General features: G+C 35.8%; 2 protein-coding genes and 1 long non-coding RNA gene across 5 annotated transcripts; 2 read left to right on the top strand and 1 right to left on the bottom strand.

Annotated features, from left to right (window-relative positions):
- The first annotated feature begins 1,646 nt into the window (after positions 1-1,646).
- On the top strand, positions 1,647-5,401 carry LOC142544258 (uncharacterized). 3 transcript variants are annotated; one of them, XM_075651324.1, is made up of 3 exons: positions 1,647-1,730; positions 3,503-3,686; positions 3,802-5,401. In XM_075651324.1, the coding sequence occupies exon 3, from the start codon at positions 3,858-3,860 to the stop codon at positions 4,998-5,000; it is 1,143 nt and encodes a 380-aa protein (XP_075507439.1). In that variant the 5' UTR covers positions 1,647-1,730; positions 3,503-3,686; positions 3,802-3,857; the 3' UTR covers positions 5,001-5,401. The 3 variants fall into 3 exon arrangements, with proteins under 3 accessions (XP_075507439.1, XP_075507436.1, XP_075507443.1); XM_075651321.1 differs by lacking the exon at positions 1,647-1,730 and adding an exon at positions 2,514-3,396; XM_075651328.1 differs by lacking the exon at positions 1,647-1,730 and adding an exon at positions 2,514-3,396 and having other exon boundaries at positions 3,802-4,438.
- A 589-nt stretch (positions 5,402-5,990) lies between these two features.
- LOC142518917 (uncharacterized) lies at positions 5,991-8,408 on the top strand. Its single transcript, XR_012813671.1, has 3 exons — positions 5,991-6,870; positions 7,243-7,330; positions 7,430-8,408. It is a non-coding gene; the product is annotated as an uncharacterized LOC142518917 (long non-coding RNA).
- A 7,414-nt stretch (positions 8,409-15,822) lies between these two features.
- On the bottom strand, positions 15,823-16,251 carry LOC142509684 (uncharacterized). The gene has a single exon (XM_075619579.1). It carries the CDS (start codon positions 16,249-16,251, stop codon positions 15,823-15,825), a length of 429 nt encoding a protein of 142 aa, XP_075475694.1.
- Between the last annotated feature and the right edge of the window lie 7,034 nt (positions 16,252-23,285).

Genomic DNA, 23,285 nt, shown 5'->3' with positions numbered 1-23,285 from the left:
TAGTCTAGGGATCCCGGTTCCAGATGTTAGCATTCCATATCGATCACCAGTAATAGAAAAAATACCGATTCTATCCACATCGATATGGTATCGATCACCAGTAGTAGAAGAAGCTCGGATTCTATCCACATCGGTATAGTATCGATCACCAGTAATAGAAGGAACTCCGATTCTATCCACATCGATATGATATCGACCATCAGTAATAGAAGAAGTTACAATTCTATCCACATCGATACGGGACCGATCACCAGTAATAGAAGAAGCTACAATTCTATCCACATCGATAGCCAAACATCCGTTGACAGACTTTGGCACTATCGCCAATACACTATCTTGTGACATCGTGCAATGTGCCCGTGACGATCCCGCCACTATCAGGCACTTCTGTCACAAGATTACTCGTCTAATACCTGATATCTATAAATCAAGAGAACAAGTACATCAATCAAATCAATGCAATAAGGTAAAGTATGTTATTTAGGGAAACTCGAGCCAAACCTCACTCGAGTTGTGCAATCCCAACTCAACATTAATTTATACCTTTATCTTCTCGGTCCGACGAAGATGAAGTCCCGAATTCAACTCTGTCCATACCCAATCTGATAATGACAATCGAATAGATACAATATCAGTACATAACTCAGTTCAAAACCTGTTCTGATCAATACTCAGATCAAAACATAATCGGATCAATGCCAATCGACATATGATACCACAATACCATCTAAATCAATACCGAATCTGATCAATATCAATCAACTGATGTTTCGACGGCATAATAATACAATCTCGATAACCCCGTCAATTTCAACATTACAGATATAATACCAGAACTCATAATTAATATCGGTAGAAATCAGAATCTCAACGATGATATAAATCTGATATCGATTCTCAATCAAATCGACTCCAAAATTCATAACAATTACATAAAAAGTCTGTTCTTCATTCTGACATCAAATATACGATGTCTACTGTATCAGAAACACCATATAAGATTCCTATTGAATTCTGACAACATCATAATTTCAAATCGTATCTAAACGTAACAAAACTTACGTCCAGTTGTAGCCTGCGTTGATAGGAACACAGTACTGAAGTCGGATTACAATTCAGACGGACGGATTGCTCGTAACTTAAATCTTCTATGAAGCTTCCCTCAGCTTTTCCTCTCTCAATTATGAGGAACAAATTGCTTGTATATACATATATATATATATATATACACGTTGCACATAAAAAGACAAGTGTCTTGTTCTTGTTCTGCATGTCGCGCGCATATGCTCGCACGAGGTCGCGCATATGCGCCGGTAGTTCGAACCAGCATCTTTTGTCTGCTCGCGCATATGCGCTGATCAATTCCGCGCATATGCGCCGAACATTCTGCCCATCACGCGCATGTGCGCCATCTACATCGCGCATATGCGCCGAACTCTCTGGAGTTCTCCCTCGGCTCCTCGCATGGCTCGCGCATATGCGTGCACACTTTCCGCGCATATGCGCGAGACCTTCTGGTCACGCACCACCAGCACTTCACAATACAAAATCCAATTCCAATGTGTCCCATCTAAATCACATCAAGTAATCAATAAATCATTTCAGATTAATATCAGAATACAGTAATTAAAATCTCGGGCCTTACACAATATCTTTTCATACTTTGACATCAAATTACGAGCGTGGAAGTTCTAGCTCAAATCTACCAAGGCCAAATTCTGTTCATCAAGGTATTCTACTATATCCATATAAATAATCGATTGAAGATATATATTTTACACCTTTATCCATTATCGATGGGTTCAAATAAAAATAAATAATTTAATCAAAATATATTGACTTAATTGGTTTTAAATTGCTAAATAATTGATTCACCAAATTTTTATATTTCTGACATACATGTGTATATTTTTATAAAAAAAACATTTTATTGCTTCTGCCAGCAATTTCCTCTCTCACGTTATAAATTCAATATGTAATGACCTCAATGAGAGTCCATCAACTAGGTGATTGATTTTTATTTTTGTTTTAAATGTCAACATTTTTTGCATAAATATTTAATTATTTAAATGTTTCAGAAGTTAATTTAAAGCTCAAATAGGAAGCATCCTACATTAAATATATTTTTAAATATGTAAAACTAAATTTGAACACATTGTATATTTTTAAATATATTATTTCTTAGTTTTGTACAACAAAAATTAATTTATTTAAAATAAATACTCATATTTTTCAAAAATTCATATAAATAATAAAAATATTATTTCATAATTTCATTTAACATATAGGAGAAAACAAAAATTCTGAAATTTTTGCAATATACATTATACGTCATCATATATTTGGAAAATGAGTTACTTTTAAAAACAAAGTTTACAAATAGTTTAGAATAATAAATTTCTACTATATAATTTATTGGTTCACTCTTCCGGCAACAACTCTTTTTAAAATTGTTAGTTTGAAGATTAATTTGAAAATTTTTGCAGGAATCATTTTCGATGAAAAAATGTCACTACTAACATACAAAGATATGCACGTCCACGTCGATATCGTAACCTAGCAAGAAATTTCGGTGAAAGTGAGATAAATTATCGGTGGCAATTGTATGACCCAAGAATTTGTATACATTGCCAAGCTCTACTATTTCATGGTGAAACATCACAATTCTGCCGTAGAAATGGAAACACAAATTTGGATCATATCCTTTCTCCCATTGAATTGCAAGGGTTGTATGCTGCGGAAAACGACGAAGGCAGACATTTTCGGCGGTTCATAAGGGCTTACAATCATGTTTTCTCTTTTACATCAATGGGAGTCAATATAGATGAGTCCTTAACAACCGGTACACATGGAATTTACACATTTCGTGCCCAGGGATCAATATATCACTCTATTGGAAGTCTTCTACCAAATGAGAATTGTAGGCCACGGTACATGCAGATGTGGATTGTAGACACAGATCATGATATAGACAATAGACTTCATGAAAATCCAGAACTAAGGCGAGAATTGCTGCTTAAGATACAAAACATTCTTCATCAACACAATCCATTTGTGCACGTGTTTCGACAAATTGGCAAATGTGAAGATATACCTAATTTTAGGCTCATCATCAGGCAACAAAAACCTAATAAACATCAATATAATTTACTAACAACATCTCAAGTTGCAGCCGTCATTGTTGACAACGAGTGTCAAGAAACTTTGAGCAGTCGATATATTACTATACAAGGAATCGGTGGAAATCTTATCAGCATTCAAGATGTAGTTGGCTATTATGATCCTTTACAATTTCCCCTCCTTTTGCCATATTGTACATATGGTTGGGACTTAAATAGCCGAAATATCAACGGTACCCGATTAACATGCTTAAATTACTATGCATATATGCTACAGGTTAGTGAAAAAATATTGTACTTTATTCTTTATCTTTTTAATTAATAAAAGTTCAAACTTATAATTACATCAATTCTCATATAGTGTAAATTATCTTCTTATCCAGATACGAGAAAATTCACCATCTTTGATTCTTAGAGGAGGTCGTCTACTTCAACAATATGTGGTTGAAAATTATGTAAAGATTGAAACAAAAAGACTACGATGGATACGTTCAAATCAACGTGATATACGTTCATAACTTTACCAAGGATTGCAAGATTGTTTACATGGAGGTGAAAATAATGCAGGTACGATAACTTTCTGATTTGAATATTGTACGATAACTTAATGATTTGAATATTATTTTTCACACTATATGTTACAACTCACATCTTACACATATCTATCATATACATTATACAGGAAACGTTGGTACTAGAATCGTTTTGCCATCATCTTTCGGTGGTAGCCCACGTGATATGTACCAACGGTATCAAGATGCCATGACTTCGGTACAAACATATGGAAAACCAGATATAATGCTTACAATGACATGCAATCCGAATTGGAATGAGATGAAAAATCAACTACTTCCTGGGCAATCACCTCAAGACCGTCCAGATTTGATTACAAGGATATTTCGGTCAAAATTTGAGGAATTTGAGAAAGACATTGTGGATAGAGGGGTTTTAGGTAAGGTCCGCTCTTATTCGTACGTCATTGAGTATCAGAAAAGAGGGCTTCCTCATGTTCATATGTTGGTCATATTTGAAAATAATGACAAGTTGTGTACTCCCGACAACTTTGACTCAATTGTGCGTGCTGAAATACCTTTACAAACAGAAGAACCCAACTTACACAAAGCAGTTGTCCACCATATGATACATGGGCCCTATGGATCGATAAATCCTAATTGTCCATGCATGGTAAATGGTAAATGCAAGAAGAACTTTCCAAAGACATTTGTGGAATACACATCTCTAGGAAATGATTCATACCCTTTGTATCGAAGACGTGAAGGTGGCCAAGTATCAATTCCCAATAATGACGATTTTTTCATTGATAATGGTTTGGTTGTCCCTTACAATCTCTGGCTTTTATTAAAATATGATTGTCATATTAATGTTGAAGTATGTGGAGGAATTAAGTGTGTCAAGTACATATACAAGTACATCCATAAAGGTCCTGATCGGGTCGCACTAGAGTTACGAAATCGACAAAATTGTGATGAAATCCAACAGTACGTGGATGGAAGGTGGATTTGTGCGCCAGAATCATTGTGGCGAATTTTCTCATTTGAGTTCAGTAGGATGTATCCTTCAGTCATTAGGTTACAACTACATACACCAAACCAACATTTGATTTATTTTGACCCCCAACAACGAGTAAGTGATCTACTTGCAGATGATGACAACTTGAAGACTATGCTTACAGAATTTTTCAAAATAAATTGTGATCCTGACTTGACTGGAAAGTATTTATATCTAGAATTTCCACAATATTACACATGGATAAAATCTGAAAAAAATGGATTCGTCGAAGACGCAACAATAAAGTGGTTGGAAGAGTATATGTTGTGTCGCCATCTGAAGGTTAGAGGTTTTATCTTCGTATCCTTTTAAATCATGTCAGGGGCCCAGCATCTTTTGAAGATCTGATGACTGTGAATGGGATAACATATTCAACATTTAAGGAGTCTGCTCAAATGAGAGGACTTCTCAAACAGGATGATTATGTAATACAATGTCTGCAAGAAGCACGCTCTGTTAGAATGCCATCTTCATTGAGAAGGTTATTTATATCCATACTGGTGTTCTGTCAACCAACAATAGTTCGAGAACTCTAGGATGAGTTCCATCCTAGCATGTGTGAAGATTATGGCGGAGAAATTTCATCAAGTAACTTAATCATCAATAAGTTATTGCTTGAGATACGAAGGTTGTTGCATCAATACAAAATGAAACTTGATGATTTTGATTTGTCATCAATAAGTGCTGAGTTTTTAAAAGACGCACCACTACCAAGAATTATTGAGGTTGAGCTTTCTTATCATATTTCTGATGATGATCTGAGTTCTATTGAACGTTTGAATGCTCAACAGAGGATTGCGTTTGACACCGTCATAGAAAGTATTATGCATAACCAATCAAAACTTTTCTTCATTGATGGTCCTGGAGGCACTGGTAAGACTTTTTTATATCGCTCAATGTTGGCAAATTTAAGAAAAATGGGTAAAATTATAATTGCGGTAGCGACATCTGGAATAGCTGCGACATTGTTGCCAGGTGGAAGAACTGCACATTCACGTTTTCAAATTCCACTTAGACCAACCGCATCAAAAGTTGCAAAATGAAAAAACAGACAGAACTTGCAGATCTAATAAGGCGTGCATCAGCTATAGTATGAGACGAGGCTCCAATGGCAAGTCGCTATGCTTTTGAATCCGTCAGTAAGTGTTTCCAAGATATTATGGAAAATCAAATAGCATTTGGAGGGAAGACAATGGTTTTTGGTGGCGAATTTTGACAAGTATTACCGGTTGTTAAACGAGGATCGAAGGCAGAACAAATTGCTGCAAGTATTTGAAGGTCAACATTCTAGAATTGCGTAAAACTAATACACCTTCAACAAAATATGAGATCTGCTCAAGATATTGATTTCTCGCAATTTCTCTTGCGCATAGGTGATGGATTGCAACATACTGTAAACCGTGATTTCATAAAATTACCAGATTCAATTATCATACCATGGGAAAGTGAACAATCAATTCAGATGTTGATTGATTCTATTTTTCCTAATATGATAAATCATGTTAATGATGGAAACTATATGGTTGATAGAGCAATCATCACACCAAAAAATGTTGATGTGGACAATATTAATCAAATGCTCATTCTCAAATTTCCTGGAGAAAAAAAAGAGTATAGCTCTTGGAATAGTGTAGAAGACGACAATCAAAACCTTTTTCAAGAAGAATTTTTGAATTCCCTTAGTCAAAGCAGTTTGCCACCACATAAAATCATATTGAAAGAAGGAAGTCCCGTCATGCTCTTGAGAAATGTTGCGCCTGAACTTGGTCTATGCAATGGAACAAGATTATTATGTCGCAGTCTTGGAAGAAATTTTTTAGATGCTGAGATCATAACAGGCCCTCACAAAGGTACCAGATTTTTTCTACATAGAATGCCCTTGAAAAGTGAAGATAATTCCGGATTACCATTTGAGTTGACACATCGCCAGTTTCCCATAAAGATTAGTTTTGTTTTGAAAATAAACAAAGCACAGGGTCAAACAATCCCAAATATTGGCATATTTTTGCGTAACCATGTGTTCAGCCACGATCAGCTATATATGGCACTTTCGAGAGGAGTCTCACAAAATTCTACAAAATTTTTGTAAAAGATGGGAATTTAGAGCGTCAATCTGGTGTATTCACAAGAAACGTGGTTTTCAAAGACGTGTTGCTACCTAATACAGAATGATAAAGTGTAAGTAAGTCAACTCTCTTTATTGTAAATTTCTTAAAAATACATTATGTACAAATATTTACAATAATCGTGAAATACATGATATATGCTTCAATGTTAGAATTTGGGGAATGCTAATAAATTCAATTTATCTCTATCTCTGTTTTCTAACCATGCTTTTACCTTTATCAATGTTTATCTATTTCTCATCCTACATCTTATCACGTTTCCCAAATAACCATTTTTGTCATGGATATTACAATTTTTATATTTATTGAATCATTTTTAAAAAGTACTTGGTTAGTTTCTAATGGATAAACATATTATTTATGATTTTTGTTTGTTGGTTTAAGTTTATTTTTTTTTGTTGGTTTTGACTATGCTTTTTTCTCAAAAGATGAAGGATACTGGTTGCAAACAAATTATTTGTAGAAATGGCATACTCAATTCAATGGATCAGATCTACTCGCCCCCAACTTCTTCTGGTTTGTTTTTAACAATGAATAAATTTATGATCTACGATTTATTATGTTGCTTTATATTAGTAATCATATCAAATTCGTTTGTTTGTTTTGATATTGTAGGTGATAATATATTTATTACAAGCTTCACGGTCTTATGATCTAATATCTCGCATATTGTCAACATAGTCACTAAATCATTAACTTAAGTCTTCTTAAATATTGTTCTATTATAATTTTTTCAGACAAATTTAAATTTTGGTTGGTAGATTAAACTAAAATGTTTCAAGATCTAGTAGAGTTCCGTTCTCAAAATCTGAACTTTTATCTGGCACATTTGCATCTTTACTGATCTGGCATATTTGAATCTTTGCTGCATATGTATTTAAACCTGACGATTCATACATGGAAAACGTGGATGATGGAGGTAGGAATCCAACCAATAGTCTCCATAAATAGCCAACGCCATAAGTTATTAAAAATCTTAGTATTACAGTAATAAACTTGACCTTAGCATGTATTTACAAATTTATTATTTACATTGTTCTATCTACTTAAATTGTTGATTTCTATTTCAACTTAAGCAAAACATAATACGTGTCTTCCGGAAATGATTTAATTCTACCACTATTGCTAGAATTTGTCTTGTTCATCTTTGTTAAATAATCTACTTACAATATTTTGTTTTTTTGGCAAATAAAAGGAGTTTGTCAATTTCTATTTTATTTTCCATGTATTTATTGAAATCCTTGCAGTAGTTTATATTTTGTTATGTCATGTCAATTTTTTTTAGCACACTTTAATAGATTGCACTATTTCTTTTGTACATCTATGTTGTACTTGGGTGTGATTAGATAAAATGAATATTTTATTATATTACGCTAGAACTGGGAGTGTTTAACTTATGCATACAATGTGTAAAGATAAATTCAGTTTTAATTGTTTTTGTTCAATTTATTAGCTGAATTTAAGAGACAAATTTGAGGTTTTTATATTCAATAAATTTTAGTACGATGATGTTATGATATTTTTTGGAAAATCATTTGACTATTTGTTTAATTCTTTTACGTTGAAGTTTATCATTATTTCACATGAGATGATATTGCGGCTTCAAAAGAATAAACTTTTTTTTTTAATAAAACATATATCATGTAAGGTAACAAATTGAGTTCGACAGATTTATTTAAGCTTTAGAATCCATTGCATTTCATGATTCAAATACAAAATATTTCGGTGTCATGATGTTAATATCATGAATGTTTAATATATTAGCTCAATATATTCATGACACTCGCAACGCGTGTCCTTCGGTGGCTAGTTTTCATAAAAATCATCATATTAAATCATTTAACATGCGTTAAACCCTTCGGGACGCTGCCAACTTATTTCGTATTACCCATGTGTAAAATGATCTTTTTGCCCCTAGACGTATAATTTCTCGATTTTGACATTTTCTTACCTTTATTGACATGGGCTTATCCCAGATGAATATTTAAGCTTAAATCTAATTTTTTTTCAAAATGTTTTTAGCTTAAATTAATGGGTTTCAATTTAATTTCTTATTTAATTATTCGTAAAGCGTTTAATTCCCGAATTTATTCAAACTTTATTTTTTTCTTCCCAAATTTTAATCATAAACTTTTTATTACCTAAACTACCTTTGTGAGCCATGAACCACCCCTTTGGACCCATGAATCAAAACTTATCCCCTTAAAATTTGACCCTTTCATTAACCCACCGAGCCAACTCCTAGTTTTGTCGAGCCACGCCCGAGCCACCTTAAGCCAAACTCTAGCCAACCCTAGACCCTATTGGACAGCCCCGACCCCTGGAACTAGCCCCTTATCATGTTAAAACTCCCTGTACGTAGACCACTAGCTGCGCCGAGGCTTCCTAATCTTCCTAGGACTCCTAACCATCCTAGGGAGCTTGCAGCTACTTAACAACCGAACTCAACTGACTCTCACCAACCCTGAACCATGCTCAGACTTAACCGAACCCAGCAAAGCCCTTGAACCAGCGCCGCAGCCGCTACAACAAAAACAGCCGCGCGAGCCCGTACGAATGCGCTTTTAGTGTCCTAGCCTTACTAGGACTCTACCACCACAGCAGCCACCAAGTCCAGCACACCCTGGCCATCCCTAGACCCTACTGGACCCGCCTGGCTCACCACTAAGACAGCCGCGAACCCTTTTCCGCCCAGGTTGCACATGTGTGCATGGGGAGTGTCCTACTTCACTAGGACTTTTCCCCGGTCGCTTCTCTCGAGCCCTATCCACCCTTAGACCCCTCTTATCCCCAGTACATGACCCTGGCCAAGCCTCCAACTAGCCCTGGCCGAACCCTCAGCCTCCACGCTCATAGCCGCACCCCTTTGAAGCCATGCATGCGTATGTCTTCTTAGAAACCCTAGGCGATTTCAATCCCATCCCTCCTTCGATTCCAGCATGTATTTGATCCTTAGCGACTCTTTTCCCACCCCTAAAAACATCTCCTAATGGCAGCGTGTCCTTAGGAATCATAGCGTTTATAAAAAAAGCGTAAAATCATCATATTTTTTTTAAAATAAACGTTTTACCGTAAAAATAATCGGACACATATGTTTTCATGAATAAATGATTAATACATGAATATTATGATTTGAATGATGCTTCAAAAGAGTTTAATAGCATGCCTTTGTGTTTGAAAAGCTCAAATACGTGATCGTCGGCGAAGAAGGACGAACGGGCGATGAAGAACCCTAGCTTTTCCTCCTTGAAGATTTTCTAATTTTGTGTGGGCAATTGTGTGAAATTTTGGCTGATACAAGCTCTCAAAAAGACCTAGGATTGCATTTTTATAGTTTTAATTTTGCATGATAATAGGCTTAGGTTTTGGGCTTCCAAGTATAGGAGCAATTGAGCCTACTTAATTTAGTTAAATGGGGCCCAATAGCTCTTATTTAATAGTAAAATAAAAGTTTATAAAAACTAATTTCCAAAAATACTATTTTTGCTCTTTTAAAAACTCATCGTTTGCCTAAAACCGGCTTCCCGGTAAAATCGAGCTTGTCTCGTAAAATAATTCAAACTCTAAAATTTTTAGAAAAATTTAATCATTTTTAATCATCTTAAGAAGTCTTTAAAATATTTAGTGAAAAATTTTTATTCTTGTCTTGGTCGTCCTCGGTCTACATTTCCCACCCTATTATCGAATATTTGGATAAAATCCTTCAATTTCATGAAATCATGCCATACAATAATCTAATCATGCAATAATAACTTTAATAACATAATATGCATCAAGTAAGCATTAATTAAATAAAACAATAAAGAAATTCAAATAATTTGCATGGATGTGGTTTACGTATGTTGGTTTTTCGGACGTTACACTTACCCACAGTTCTCTATTTTGAGTTCTCTCAAAAATTGATGTTTGGATCAGAATATTTAATCAATTGGGATAGCAAATCAGCATCTCCTATCATTTGTCTAGAGCATCCACTGTTCAGATACCAAATAGATTCTTTTGTTGATGTTCTTGTTACCTGAAAGCACACACAATGAATAATTTTGGTACTCACATCTATTTGGGTCCAAAACCAATTAATCCTTTAGGGACCTAGACTTGGACCAATCTAACTGAATTTCTATTTGATGTGCTCCATATGATTTTTCCTGGCTTATGTGTGCTCGATGCGTTGTGTGCAGATGAATCAATATGATTTTTAACCTTTTTCAAGTAGTTGTTCATCCGGTATCTTTTCTAAAAAGGCTTATAATTATGATAATATGAATAGCCACTCTTAGAGTTCCGATTTTTATAGCTGAACTGTTTAGGTGTCCAGCTTCGAGAATCATTTGAACTCGTAGGGCTATATCTCATTCCATACTCTTAGCCTTGTTCTTGCTATCAGTTGGCTTCTCAACTGGTTTACTTGGTTATGAGGGTTCATGTATCATATTTGATTTTACAAAGTGAATATATTTTCCTTTGCACATATTCAACTTTGGCATAGTATCTCTAGTAGAAGATTCATCTTTGCTATTAAAGCCTAAACCAATTTTATCAATAACTGATTTTTATAAATCTTGTATTTTAGTCAACGTGACCGATTGAAAGATCGTTTGCTCAGCATCTTTGGGATGCTTCAAACAAAATATTCTCCAATGAGCTGCAATAGCTCCTGTTCTAAGAATATTAACACCGATGGATTAAATCGAGTTTAGTTTTAAAATCAAGCGGAAGAAACTCGAAGTAATCCTTCGTGAAAAGCACTGATATATTTAGAAAATATTTTAACTTATGTAAACTGACTAACTGAAATAAGACAGATTAGTTTTTGCATTCTTCAGTTCAGTTACGGTGACAACTGAACTGACGAATACTCCAACTGATCAAAACAGTTTGAAAATAATAGTTAATCAGTTAATACACAAGATATGTTTATGGATGTTCGGAGACTTTAACTGCTCCTACGTCACCCCTTCTATCTCCAAGGATAGGATCTACTAGAAGACTTTGATTTATACAACTACTTGTACAAACCCACTCAGCTAGGACTTACAGTGCTGCCTAAACTGAACTCCTAGCTACGACTGAAGGCAGCACCTTCCAGCCAACACTTCTTTAACGTCTATGTGTCAAAGACTACATACATAAGTTTAACGTCTTTGTGCAAGGCTGTTTTTGAATGTTTTGAGAGTGTTTTTGTGTGTGAGAACTGAACAAGGATGTTCTCACGCACTGAGGGAAATACGCTTCTAATCTAAGCTGATATATCTGTGAAGAGTTCCCTCGACTAGGCTGAATGCCTCTCTCTTTAAGCTGATATGACTTTGAAGCGTGCCCTTTCTTTTCTCTCTTGTGTTGTGTGTGTGGAGTCTTCACTGGTCTTCTCTTTAAATAGGCAGGAAAACTGATCGTACAGTGAGACTCATTGGTTGTATCCGTTGCATCTTGAATTTGTTTCTTGGACTTTGTGTCTCGACTTTTCGACTGTACTTCTGAAACGTTTTGTCTTTGATGCACTGATGCAACGTCCATTATTGTCCTTTGACTGGATAATGGCTTTGTACCTTTACGTACATCTGGATTCCACTTGAGAGAGTTTGTCTTTATCCATAACTGAAAGATTCTAACTGATGCTTCGAACTGGTCAGTTGAACTTGTCTTTCAGTTGGGCTGGTGAAATCAGTTGACTCGTCAGTTGAACTAATTTCACATTTGTTCAGTTGGATTGATCAGTTGGGTTTCTTCATCAGTTGAACACTCCTTCAGCTGGCCAGGCTTCTGAGATTTTCCTGCCGAATTACCTATCAACTGGACAATCAGCTGGACTGTTCAATTGACGTAATCAGTTAGACTGATTCATTTTGTGCGATCAGTTGGGTCTTTAGTTTTGCGATGTAAACATCTCGTAGGTGATCCTAGATGCTGCACTCTAACGTAGATCATTAGTAACATAATTAACAGGTTTTGTTATCACCAAAATCAAGATTGCGAACTTGAAAAGTTCTAACAATCTCCCCCTTTTTGATGATTACAAAACCTGACAGTTAAGCGCAATATATTCAGTTCAAAGATTAGCAAGCTCAAATATTATTAAAGGCTCCCCCTTTATAAATGAATTTTATGAAATTAAAATAAACAAAAACTCCATCTCCAAAACTGAGTTAAAACTTTTTAAAAAAGATGGACAAAATTAAGAAACTATTTTTTAGTTGATGAAAAGGAAAGAGTTTTTCGTAACAACTGAGTTTTAAAACTGATTGATAGTATTTTTAGATTGAGAGAAAGACAAGAAGCTCCCCCTCAGAAACTGAATAAAAACCTGTATCTAAAAGATATTTATATAGTCATTCATTCAGAGATTATAATCATTCAAGTAATGTAGACAAGAGATTCGGAAATATCCATTAAGTTACAGTAAAACACAGCTGAACAAATACGATGTTTATTTAATGAAATTTCCTTGTATTTACATTTGAGTACATATTTCAGTTGAACAAGAAAGATTACTACAATGGTAGCATATTTTAAACAACATCAGATATTAGTTGGTTTGTGTGACAGAATTGGATATACCATCAACTGGTTGCTTGACTGCTTGAACTGCTGCATTGGTTGTGAGTTTATCTTGCTAGAGAAACGAGTTAAACTGCTTGAACTTGAATTTTTAGCAGACTAACTGGTCGAGCAGACTCTGACTTAACTCAATTGGAATGCAGCTGGTGATTTTAATCATCCAACGTCCCAGCATGGATGAGTTTCATCTGAAGAACAGCTGACCTGGTAGGCTTGCAACTGAAGACTTGTTCAAGGAGCGATTTAGCTGTGCATCTTTGCAGATGATTCTCAGTCCCCTGCAGGCTAATTAAAAACCCCTAGTAAAGAGTCTAAAGAAGTGGCTGCAATATTAGTCACTGAGCCAATCCTCTCAACTCTTTACCAAAGAGCGACATATAAATATTTTCAAATAGTTTTGAAAATCGTATGAGATACTTTTAAATAGCTTTAACACTATTTTAAAGTGAGATTTTAAAACACAATTTTGTTCAAATGTTCTTCTTAGAACAACCTGCTCTGATACCAATTGAAGGATCATTTGCTTAGCATCTTTGGGATGCTTCAAACAAAATATTCTCCAATGAGCTGCAATAGCTCCTGTTCCAAGAATATTAACACCGATGAATTAAATCGAGTTTGGTTTTAAAACCCAGCGGAAGAAACTCGAAGTAATCCTTCGTGAAGATTACTGATATATTTAGAAAAAATTTTAACTTATGTAAACTGACTAACTGAAATAAGACAGATTAGTTTTTGCATTCTTCAGTTCTGTTACGGTGACAACTGAACTAACGAATTCTCCAACTGATCAAAACAGTTTGAAAACAATAGTTAATCAGTTAAATACACATGATATGTTTATGCATGTTCGGAGACTTCAACTGCTCCTACGTCACCCGTTCTATCTCCACGGATAGGATCTACTAGAAGACTTTGATTTATAGAACTATTTGTACAAACCCACTAAGCTAGGACTTACACTACTACCTAAACTGAACTCCTAGCTACGACTTAAGGCAGCACCTTCCAGCCAACACTTCTTTAACGTCTATGTGTCAAAGACTACATACACAAGTTTAACGTCTTTGTGCATTACTGTTTTTGAATGTTTTGAGAGTGTTTGTATGTGTGAGAACTGAACAAAGATGTTCTCACACACTGAGGGAAATACGCTTCTAATCTAAGCTGATATATCTGTGAAGAGTTCCCTCGACTAGGCTGAATGCCTCTCTCTTTAAGCTGATATGACTTTGAAGCGTGCCCTTTCTTTTCTCTCTTGTGTTGTGTGTGTGGAGTCTTCACTGGTCTTCTCTTTAAATAGGCAGGAAAACTGATCGTACAGTGAGACACATTGGTTGTATCCGTTGCATCTTGAATTTGTTTCTTGGACTTTGTGTCTCGACTTTTCGACTGTACTTCTGAAACGTTTTGTCTTTAATGCACTGATGCAACGTCCATTATTGTCCTTTGACTGGATAATGGCTTTGTACCTTTACGTTCATCTGGATTCCACTTGAGAGAGTTTGTCTTTATTCATAACTGAAAGATTCTAACTGATGCTTCGAACTGGTCAGTTGAACTGATCTTTCAGTTGGGCTGGTGAAATCAGTTGACTCGTCAGTGGAACTGATTTCACATTTGTTCATTTGGACTGATCAGTTGGGTTTCTTCATCAGTTGAACACTCCTTCGGATGGCCAGACTTCTGAGGTTTTCCTACTGAATTACCTATCAACTGGACAATCAGCTCGACTGCTCAATTGACGTAATCAGTTAGACTGATTCATTTTGTGCGATCAATTGGGTCTTTAGTTTTGCAATGTAAACATCTCGTAGATGATCCTAGATGCTGCACACTAAGGTAGATCATTAGTAACATAATTAACAGGTTTTGTTATCACCAAAATCAAGATTGCGAACTTGAAAAGTTCCAACACCGATGACTTATTCTAAGCTTGAATCAGATCAGTTTGTCTTGTATTTTCAAATCGATCTGATTCATCACTATCAGTTTCTACCCATTTGGATTTGCTTTCTTCAGCTATCAGGACTTCATTCTCTTGTGCTCAAATGGTTTCTTTCCTTTATCAGTTGAATATCGATTGTCCTTCTTTGTCTTAGGACAGTCAGCAATAAAGTGTCCACTTTTGACACAGTTGTAGCAAACATTTGGTTCTTTTTTCGAGATGTTCCTGTGATATTGTCCTTGAAATGAGCCTTGATTCCTTCTCATGAATCTTCCAAATTTCTTTACGAATAGTTACATACCATCACTGCTTAGCTGTTCTACAGACTTTTCAGTTCAACCAGATGGTTTAGATTTTAAGGCGCTGAGAGTAGTTGTGACTGGTGGAGTTGATGATTCTTCTTCTCTCGTCTGTAGTTCAAATTCGTATGCTTTGAGATCTACAAATATATCTTGTAACTCCACTTTTTTGAGATATTTGGATTCTCTCATTGCATTTTTTTTCACATCCCATTCTTAAGAAGTTCACGAACCACTTTCAATGCAACTTCTTTATTTGAATACACCTTCCCTTTTGCATTCAATTCATTTATGATGTTGCTGACTCGTTCATCAAACTTGTTTATAGATTCTCCAGTCTTCATTTTTATGTTATCAAACTTTTGTACAGCTACTGATAGTGTGTTTTCCTTTGTTTGCTCATTGCCCTCGCACAACTGAATAAGCTTTTCCCAAATTTCTTTAGCAGTCTTGCGCATCTTTATTTTGCTGAAGGTATTTTTGTCCAGTATTTTGTACAAAGTATCCTTGGCCACATTATCCAAGTTTGCTTTCTTTTTGTCTTCAGCTATCCACTCTTCACGTTGTTTTTCGATACGATGAGGTGCTCCATCAGTTAGAGCAACAGCTGTGTTAGCTTTCATAATCTTCATTGGTCAATCAATTATAACGTACCACATGTCGTTATCTTGTGCAGCTAAATGAGCCCGCATTCTGATTTTCCAATAATCGAATTCTTCTCTTGAGAACAAAGGAATTTTGTTGAATGAAGACATGGTGTTGGAACATTTCATGTTCGCAATATTGATTTTGATGTTAAAAGAACTTGTTTATTTGTTTCTAATGAGTTTACCTAAGTGCGCAAAAACTGAAACTGATCAGGCTTCGAACTGATCAGTTACCAAGCTTAAACTCAAGCTATCTAGACGCAAACTGAAAATGCCAACTGATTGATCGAACTGAACCACTAAAAATGAAGTATAGTGAGCAGTTCAACTGACTATCTAGTCGATAGGTGGTTCAGTAGAAGACATTCAGAATCCCGGCCAGTTGATGAAGTGTTCAACTAATGAAGAGCCCAACTGACCGGTTCAACTGAATCAGTGAAATCAATTTGGCTGACGAGTCAACTGATTTCACCGCACCAGTTCAAGACCAGTTCAACTGACCAGTTCAGAACATCAATTAGGAGCGAACCATTTTGAAGATACCACAAGCTTAATCCAGCTGTGCACAAAGGTACAAAAGCTATTGTATGATCAAGGTACAATAAGAGACGTTGCAGCAGCCTTAAATCCAAATGTTCCATATGTCTATTTGGGAGAAAAAATTCAAACTGCAACAGATTCACTCACTGAGTCTCACTGTACGTTGAGACCAATGCCTTTAAATAGAAGCTGAAGATCAATGAAGACAATGAATGATGAGTGATGATGAAAAATAAAATACAGAGAGTGCACGCATAATGCTTATCAGCTTTGAAGAAGCAATCAGCCCAGAGGGAACACTTCAATGTGTTATCATCTTAGTCTTAAAAGCATATTTCACTCAGTGTGTGAGAACACTTTCGGGTAGTTTTCAGATATCATCACGCAAACACACACGCCACCACTCAAATTCCTTCTTGTACAAAGACTTAAAACATGTGTATGTAGTCCTTGACACACAGACGTCCAACCAAGTCTGATTCGAGTCGTATCTCCCGAATTCACATGAATTATACCTTTCTTGTCGTTGGAATAATTCCAAGTCTTGAAGTAGGGATATCGAACCTGTCAATCCAAATCTGAAATGACAATCATATAAATACCATATCAGTATATAACTCAATTCAAGACCTGTTCTGATCAATACTCAAATCGGTATATAATATGATCCATATCTGAACAAGGTACAATCTAATTCACATCAATGATATCACGATACAATCGAAATCATTACTGAATCTGATCAATATCAATCTACTGATGTTTCGACGGCATAACAATACAGTCACGATAACCTCGTCTATCTCCACATCACAGATATAATACCAGAATTCAGTACAACTCATAATCTGAATAATAACACAACTCTGATATATAATCTCAACTAAATCAACTATGAAATTCATAACAATTTCATAAACAGTCTATTCTTTAATCTGACTTCATTTATACAATGTCCACTGTAGCAGAAACATCATATCTGATTCATATTCAATTCTGACAATATCATAAATTCAAATCATGTCTAAAGGTAACGGAACTTACGTCCAGTTGTAGCCTGCGTCGATAGGAACACAGTACTGAAGTCGGATTCAAAAACAGACGGACAAATTTCTCACAAAAGGCATAAGAATATTTCAATTCTTTCTTGCACTTCCCTCGGCTCTTTCTTTCCTTCATTCTCATGGATTTGCATGTAGGTATATATATATATACACGTTCCTTAGGTAGAAGGCAAGTGGCTTAATCTTCATACTGCACGTCGCACCGCGGGTGCGCTCACTTTTGCACCGCGGGTGCGCTCCATGTATTGATATGCATCAATTTTCCCCGAAGCTTGGACCGCGGGTGCGCTCTGTCTTTTAACGCGGGTGCGCTGACCCTACTGGTACAACACCGCGGGTGCGGTCTGTCTAGCACCGCGGGTGCACTCAATCTCCAGTAGCAACTTTCATACCCTACTGTCCATACACCGCGGGTGCGGTATATTTCCAAGCGCAGGTACGGTCTCCCTATCTTCAAAAACTCTAACTTTCTGTCCACCTACCGCGGTTGCGGTAGAAAAGGAAGTACGGGGGCGGTGTCTCATCAATGCAATATTTCATAATCTCATTTAGTGACTCTCATTACATATCATGCATACTCATATCTTTCGAATATCACGTCAATGAAGACTAGTAAATCTCAAGCCTTACATATCTCCCCCTCTTAGATCTGAGTTCGTCCTGAAACTCGCAAGTAATCAATTCAGACATATCAGAAAGAATGTATACAGAGTTTAAATCAGAAACTCATCTCAAAGAATCCATTCTAAAATCTTAATATCATGACAAGTTTTGTCTTTCAGATAGTCTCTTTTATGCCTGTCAACTTACTATATTTTCAATAATAGAATAGTCTTTATTCTGAAATATCTTTCTTGTACGGATCTGTGATTCTAAATTGGAATAATAATTCAAGAGCATAATATCATAATACCCTTAGAAATAACTCTGACAGAATCAATCTCACAATACTGGCTATACAACATCCGTATATACCAATCAATGGCTCATGCCAAATCAATATCATCAGCTGTTATTAAATCTGTTTATCCCAGTCAAGGATATATTAAATCTTCGGCCCCAAATACCAATCGTCACCATTCGACGTCGGCATATTAAGTCTGTCTAGTCTGAGCTATCTTCATTCTCTTCTGAATTAGCTACATTTCCTTTGTCATATCTCTGACCGTATCAAATCTTATCTCAGGTATCTCCGAGATATTATTCTTATACCAAAGAAATCTGCAGTACTCACTGTACATTGTATCGTCTGTAACTATTTCATTATCCATCTAGTTATCTGATAACTATGATCGTACAATAATTCACACAGCGACAATATGTCATATCAACTGGTGCTAGCATCCAGCACTGCCACTTCCTGGATATCTCTCAATATCCGGATAGTACACTCTGGCTATCTGTCAGTCGTTGGATAATATATGAATGAGTTCATGGTATATTCTGCCACAATTACAAACTCAATCAAAATCCAAAATCTAATATAATCTACTCCCACATTCTGATCAATCTGACCATTTCTTTGACATCGATCTTTGTCATCTGGTCATGTTTGTACGTCATCTTGTACAAACTAGTAGATATGAATTGAACAATCTGTCAATCACAATCATATCATATCACAATCTGGAAGGTATTATTGTGATCTCATTACGAAATTCATCGAATTATACTCCCCATGTCTAGTCAGAAATATACCAATTCTGTAATAACTCTTATGATTTCTATCTTTCTATCTTCATTTATTGGAGATTCAGACATTTCCGTACAAATTCTGCCAACATTTCAGTACAAATTCTGTCACAACTGATTTAATCTGTTTATGTCAAAACTATCTGTTCGAATATCATACATTCTCAGTCATCAAAATGAAAACTGAATCCACTACGGTGCGTTTCGGACACTACCTGTCATTTCAGATTCGAACTATTTGGTACAAACCATCAGTTAATAATATATATTAAAAAAAAATACCTACCTGGTATTCGGTTCTGATTGTCGATGTCAAATTCTGTTGTACAATTCTGAAACATTTGACATCACAAGATAATCATTCTCATACCGTAAAATCACATATCTGTCACTCTGATCGATGCTCTGTTCTGATTATTGAAATTAAGCTCTGAACATTCTGATTATATTTCTGATCTACGGAAATCTCGAATTCAACTCTGATTCGGATTGAACTGTATATAATCTCAACGGTTCACATTGATCTGTAGCAAATACAGCTGTAGAAATATAACAATACTCAGGCAGACACAAAATAACAATCGTATACAAAAATCTGTCAATTCAGACCAAACATAAGTTTCTGACATTTCTGCTCTTTTTGATATCGGTATTATTCTTATCTACTGATCATGATCTCAACTGTGTCAAAATCAATCGGTATACTAACTTCAGATATCGCATATTCTGAATACAATCTATTTCAAGCAGGATTCATATCTGAATAATTTCTGTATACAATAATCACAGTTCTAAAAGTATTCAATACAATCTTAAGATATTCGATTCAGTCAATCAAATGCTGTAAGTATATCAAAACATCATAGATACAATGAGCATGAAATCATCATAATATTTCTGAACATACTGAAACATGCCAAAGAGAAACATAAAATCAGATGTAACTCCTGGTCGGTACTCTTCTACTGATCTTTCAATTCTTTCAGTGTCATTCTGTACATTCAATATCATTCTGTACTGAATTCTAAAACACAACCAGTACCTGGTATGAATTCAATTCTGAAATCTATCTTCCTAATACAAAACAATTCTGGAATCTTATCTAGCAGACATCAGCCAACTCGTACATCACTGGAAAATCTGCCAATGCTAGGCTCGATTTCAGTATGTCTACTGAATACATAAGGATGCCATCTGCTCCTTTCTGTAATAATCGAGTCATTGACAATACAGATATCCAAGGAATTCTAGATCTATAATCCTTACCGAGGAATTTCTACTCATCATTCCTATCTGGTCTGAATCTTATATTTTTCTGGCAGGAATCTACAATAGTTCTGTACTTGTTCAGCATATTAATATCAATAATGCGGTCAAATCAGAAATACAAGTACATCATAATCTAACTCGACCTTATTCTCATCTTACTGTAGTATACAATATTTCACAGAAATCTCTGATATCAATCTTTCTTTCCCATTAAGTAAGGGAATTAATACTACAGTACAATCAGACTCAACAATACAGCATATCTCAATGCAACTCAGTCAAAGATAATCGTAGGAAATGCATTAGTATATATCAATACCTATGCAATATAATCATAAAAAAAAACAGTACCTGCCACTATATCATCAGGTGTGTCCTGGGTCTGTTCCTCGGTCTTCTGCTTCCTAAAATCTTCGGGAACTTCTCTGAGGACAAACTCTAGCAAAGTGTCCCGGCTGTCTACAAATATGGCAACTACCAGTCACTCCCTGGCATTGCTCTGTGGAATGTCTCCCTCCGCAAATTGTGCAATACACTCCAGTATAACTTGGGCTGGAACCACTGGAGCTAGATGAACCGCTCAGTCCGCTCCTTAACTTCTTAAACTGTTTCTTTCGAGCTTTCAGCAAATCTTGCTTTCCACTCGTGCTGCCGCGTTCAAATCGGAGAGGGGATTTCTTTGTCTGGGGTTGCATCTCACACACCCTTTTTAGTTGTCTAATCAGACTCGCCTCCGCTCTCTTCGCTCTACTCATGGCATCAACAAAATGGTAAGGTCGCTGCATATTCATCAATGCAACTATCTCCGAGTTCAATCCTCTGATGAACTGATCCGCTATAGCTTCATCATTCCCAATTATATTAGGAGCACAACGCAGTAGAGTAGAGAATTTAGCAACATATTCTTCAATATTCAGTTGACCTTGTCTCAAATTCTCAAACTCTGCTTTCTTGTCCTCCCGGTACGAAACTGAGAAAAATCTTCGATAAAATTCAGTTCTGAATATTTCCCACGAAATCACTGTACCTCTCTGTTCTAGCATTCTTTTACTTGTAATCCACAAACTTCTGGCAGTCTCTCGTAACTGGTGGAATATCAGTTTAATTCTCTGCTCATCTGAATAATCAAGTAAATCAAACAGTATTTCTATGTCATCAAACCAGTTCTCACAATCTTCAGACGTCTCGACACCACTCAGAATCGACGGCTGAAATAACTGAAATTCTTCCAACTGTATTTTCATCTGAGTTTCTGATACATCTATCTGTTCAGTCGAAGTACTACCCCTTTCTGGAATTCTCCGTGGAGGTATATCTGCTTATCGAAACATTAGTACTCAAACACTACAAATCTGTTCCAATCTTTCTCTGATCATCTTACTGCTGATCATGAATCAGATCTGATTCATACTCAATAATACATATTACCAATTCAAATCAGATAATTAGATAACATGTATTTAAAGCAGTAAAGCATAATGTCATGCTAGCACACACAATGTAAGTCAACATTAAAATAAATCTCATGCTAGCAATCACATGCAAGGAAAGAAAACTCACTCTACCCCGCTCATTCTATTCTATCTCAGTCTAAAGGATCTATCGCTCTGATACGACCTGTTGTGGGGACCCGGACGCTAATCATCTTCTTAATCATCTTTGGGATTTAATTATCAATTAAGATAAACAGGGTCTAAAAAATTTTTCTTTTTAAAATATAAGTGCGGAACGTAATGGAATTTAACTAATATACATCTCAGCATAAAAGTACAATAATGTACAACAATTATTCAAACTAGTCTAAGGTTCAACTACTAGTTTCCAGTATTAAACCAAGTCTACATCCAAGTCCGGAATCACCACTCTAATCACCCTGATCCTGTCCCACCTGTTGTCATGCACACATACAAAACAAGACAACAGCCGGATACTCCGGTGAGAATAATCCCAGTATAAAACATGTATACATGCATATACACAATATAAATCATAAAGCATATTATCATGCTTAAAATTCATAACAATAGGTTTCATAGTCTAGGAAACCAAATCAAAATAAGCATGCAGTAACATTGGATTCCATAATCTCTGAAATCAAAATAAAATAAGCATGCAACTCAATTCAATTCATATCTTGACTCGACTCGACTCGACTCTAACTCTAGGGATCCCGGTGTGAATAAGACGTCACTGTCTGTCACCTACCCTCCCAATCGGGGTAACTGTACGTCTTATTCCTAGACTTCGGTACTGTCTGTATCGAATGTGTACAATCGGAGTGAATCTGTTCTGAAGCGTCGATACCACCGAACATCTAGTTTGGCAAGTCTGCCAATGACTCTCCTATTTCAATGCGTGAATATATATCTATAAACAAGACACAATCATAATCAAATATAAATAATAAATCTAGTATGTGATTTAGGGAAACTCCAACCAAGTCTGATTCGAGTC

The sequence above is a fragment of the Primulina tabacum genome, chromosome 1 (genome assembly GCF_025594145.1).
Source record: "Primulina tabacum isolate GXHZ01 chromosome 1, ASM2559414v2, whole genome shotgun sequence".
Lineage (NCBI taxonomy): Eukaryota > Viridiplantae > Streptophyta > Magnoliopsida > Lamiales > Gesneriaceae > Primulina > Primulina tabacum.
Note: the sequence above shows the minus strand (reverse complement) of the source record. Positions and strands in the feature narration are given on the sequence as shown.

What these genes read in the sequence shown, in the direction of transcription:
- LOC142509684 (XM_075619579.1), bottom strand. Translation starts at nt 16,251, where the DNA reads ATGAAGATTATGAAAGCTAACACAGCTGTTGCTCTAACTGATGGAGCA.
- LOC142544258 (XM_075651324.1), top strand. Translation starts at nt 3,858, where the DNA reads ATGTACCAACGGTATCAAGATGCCATGACTTCGGTACAAACATATGGA.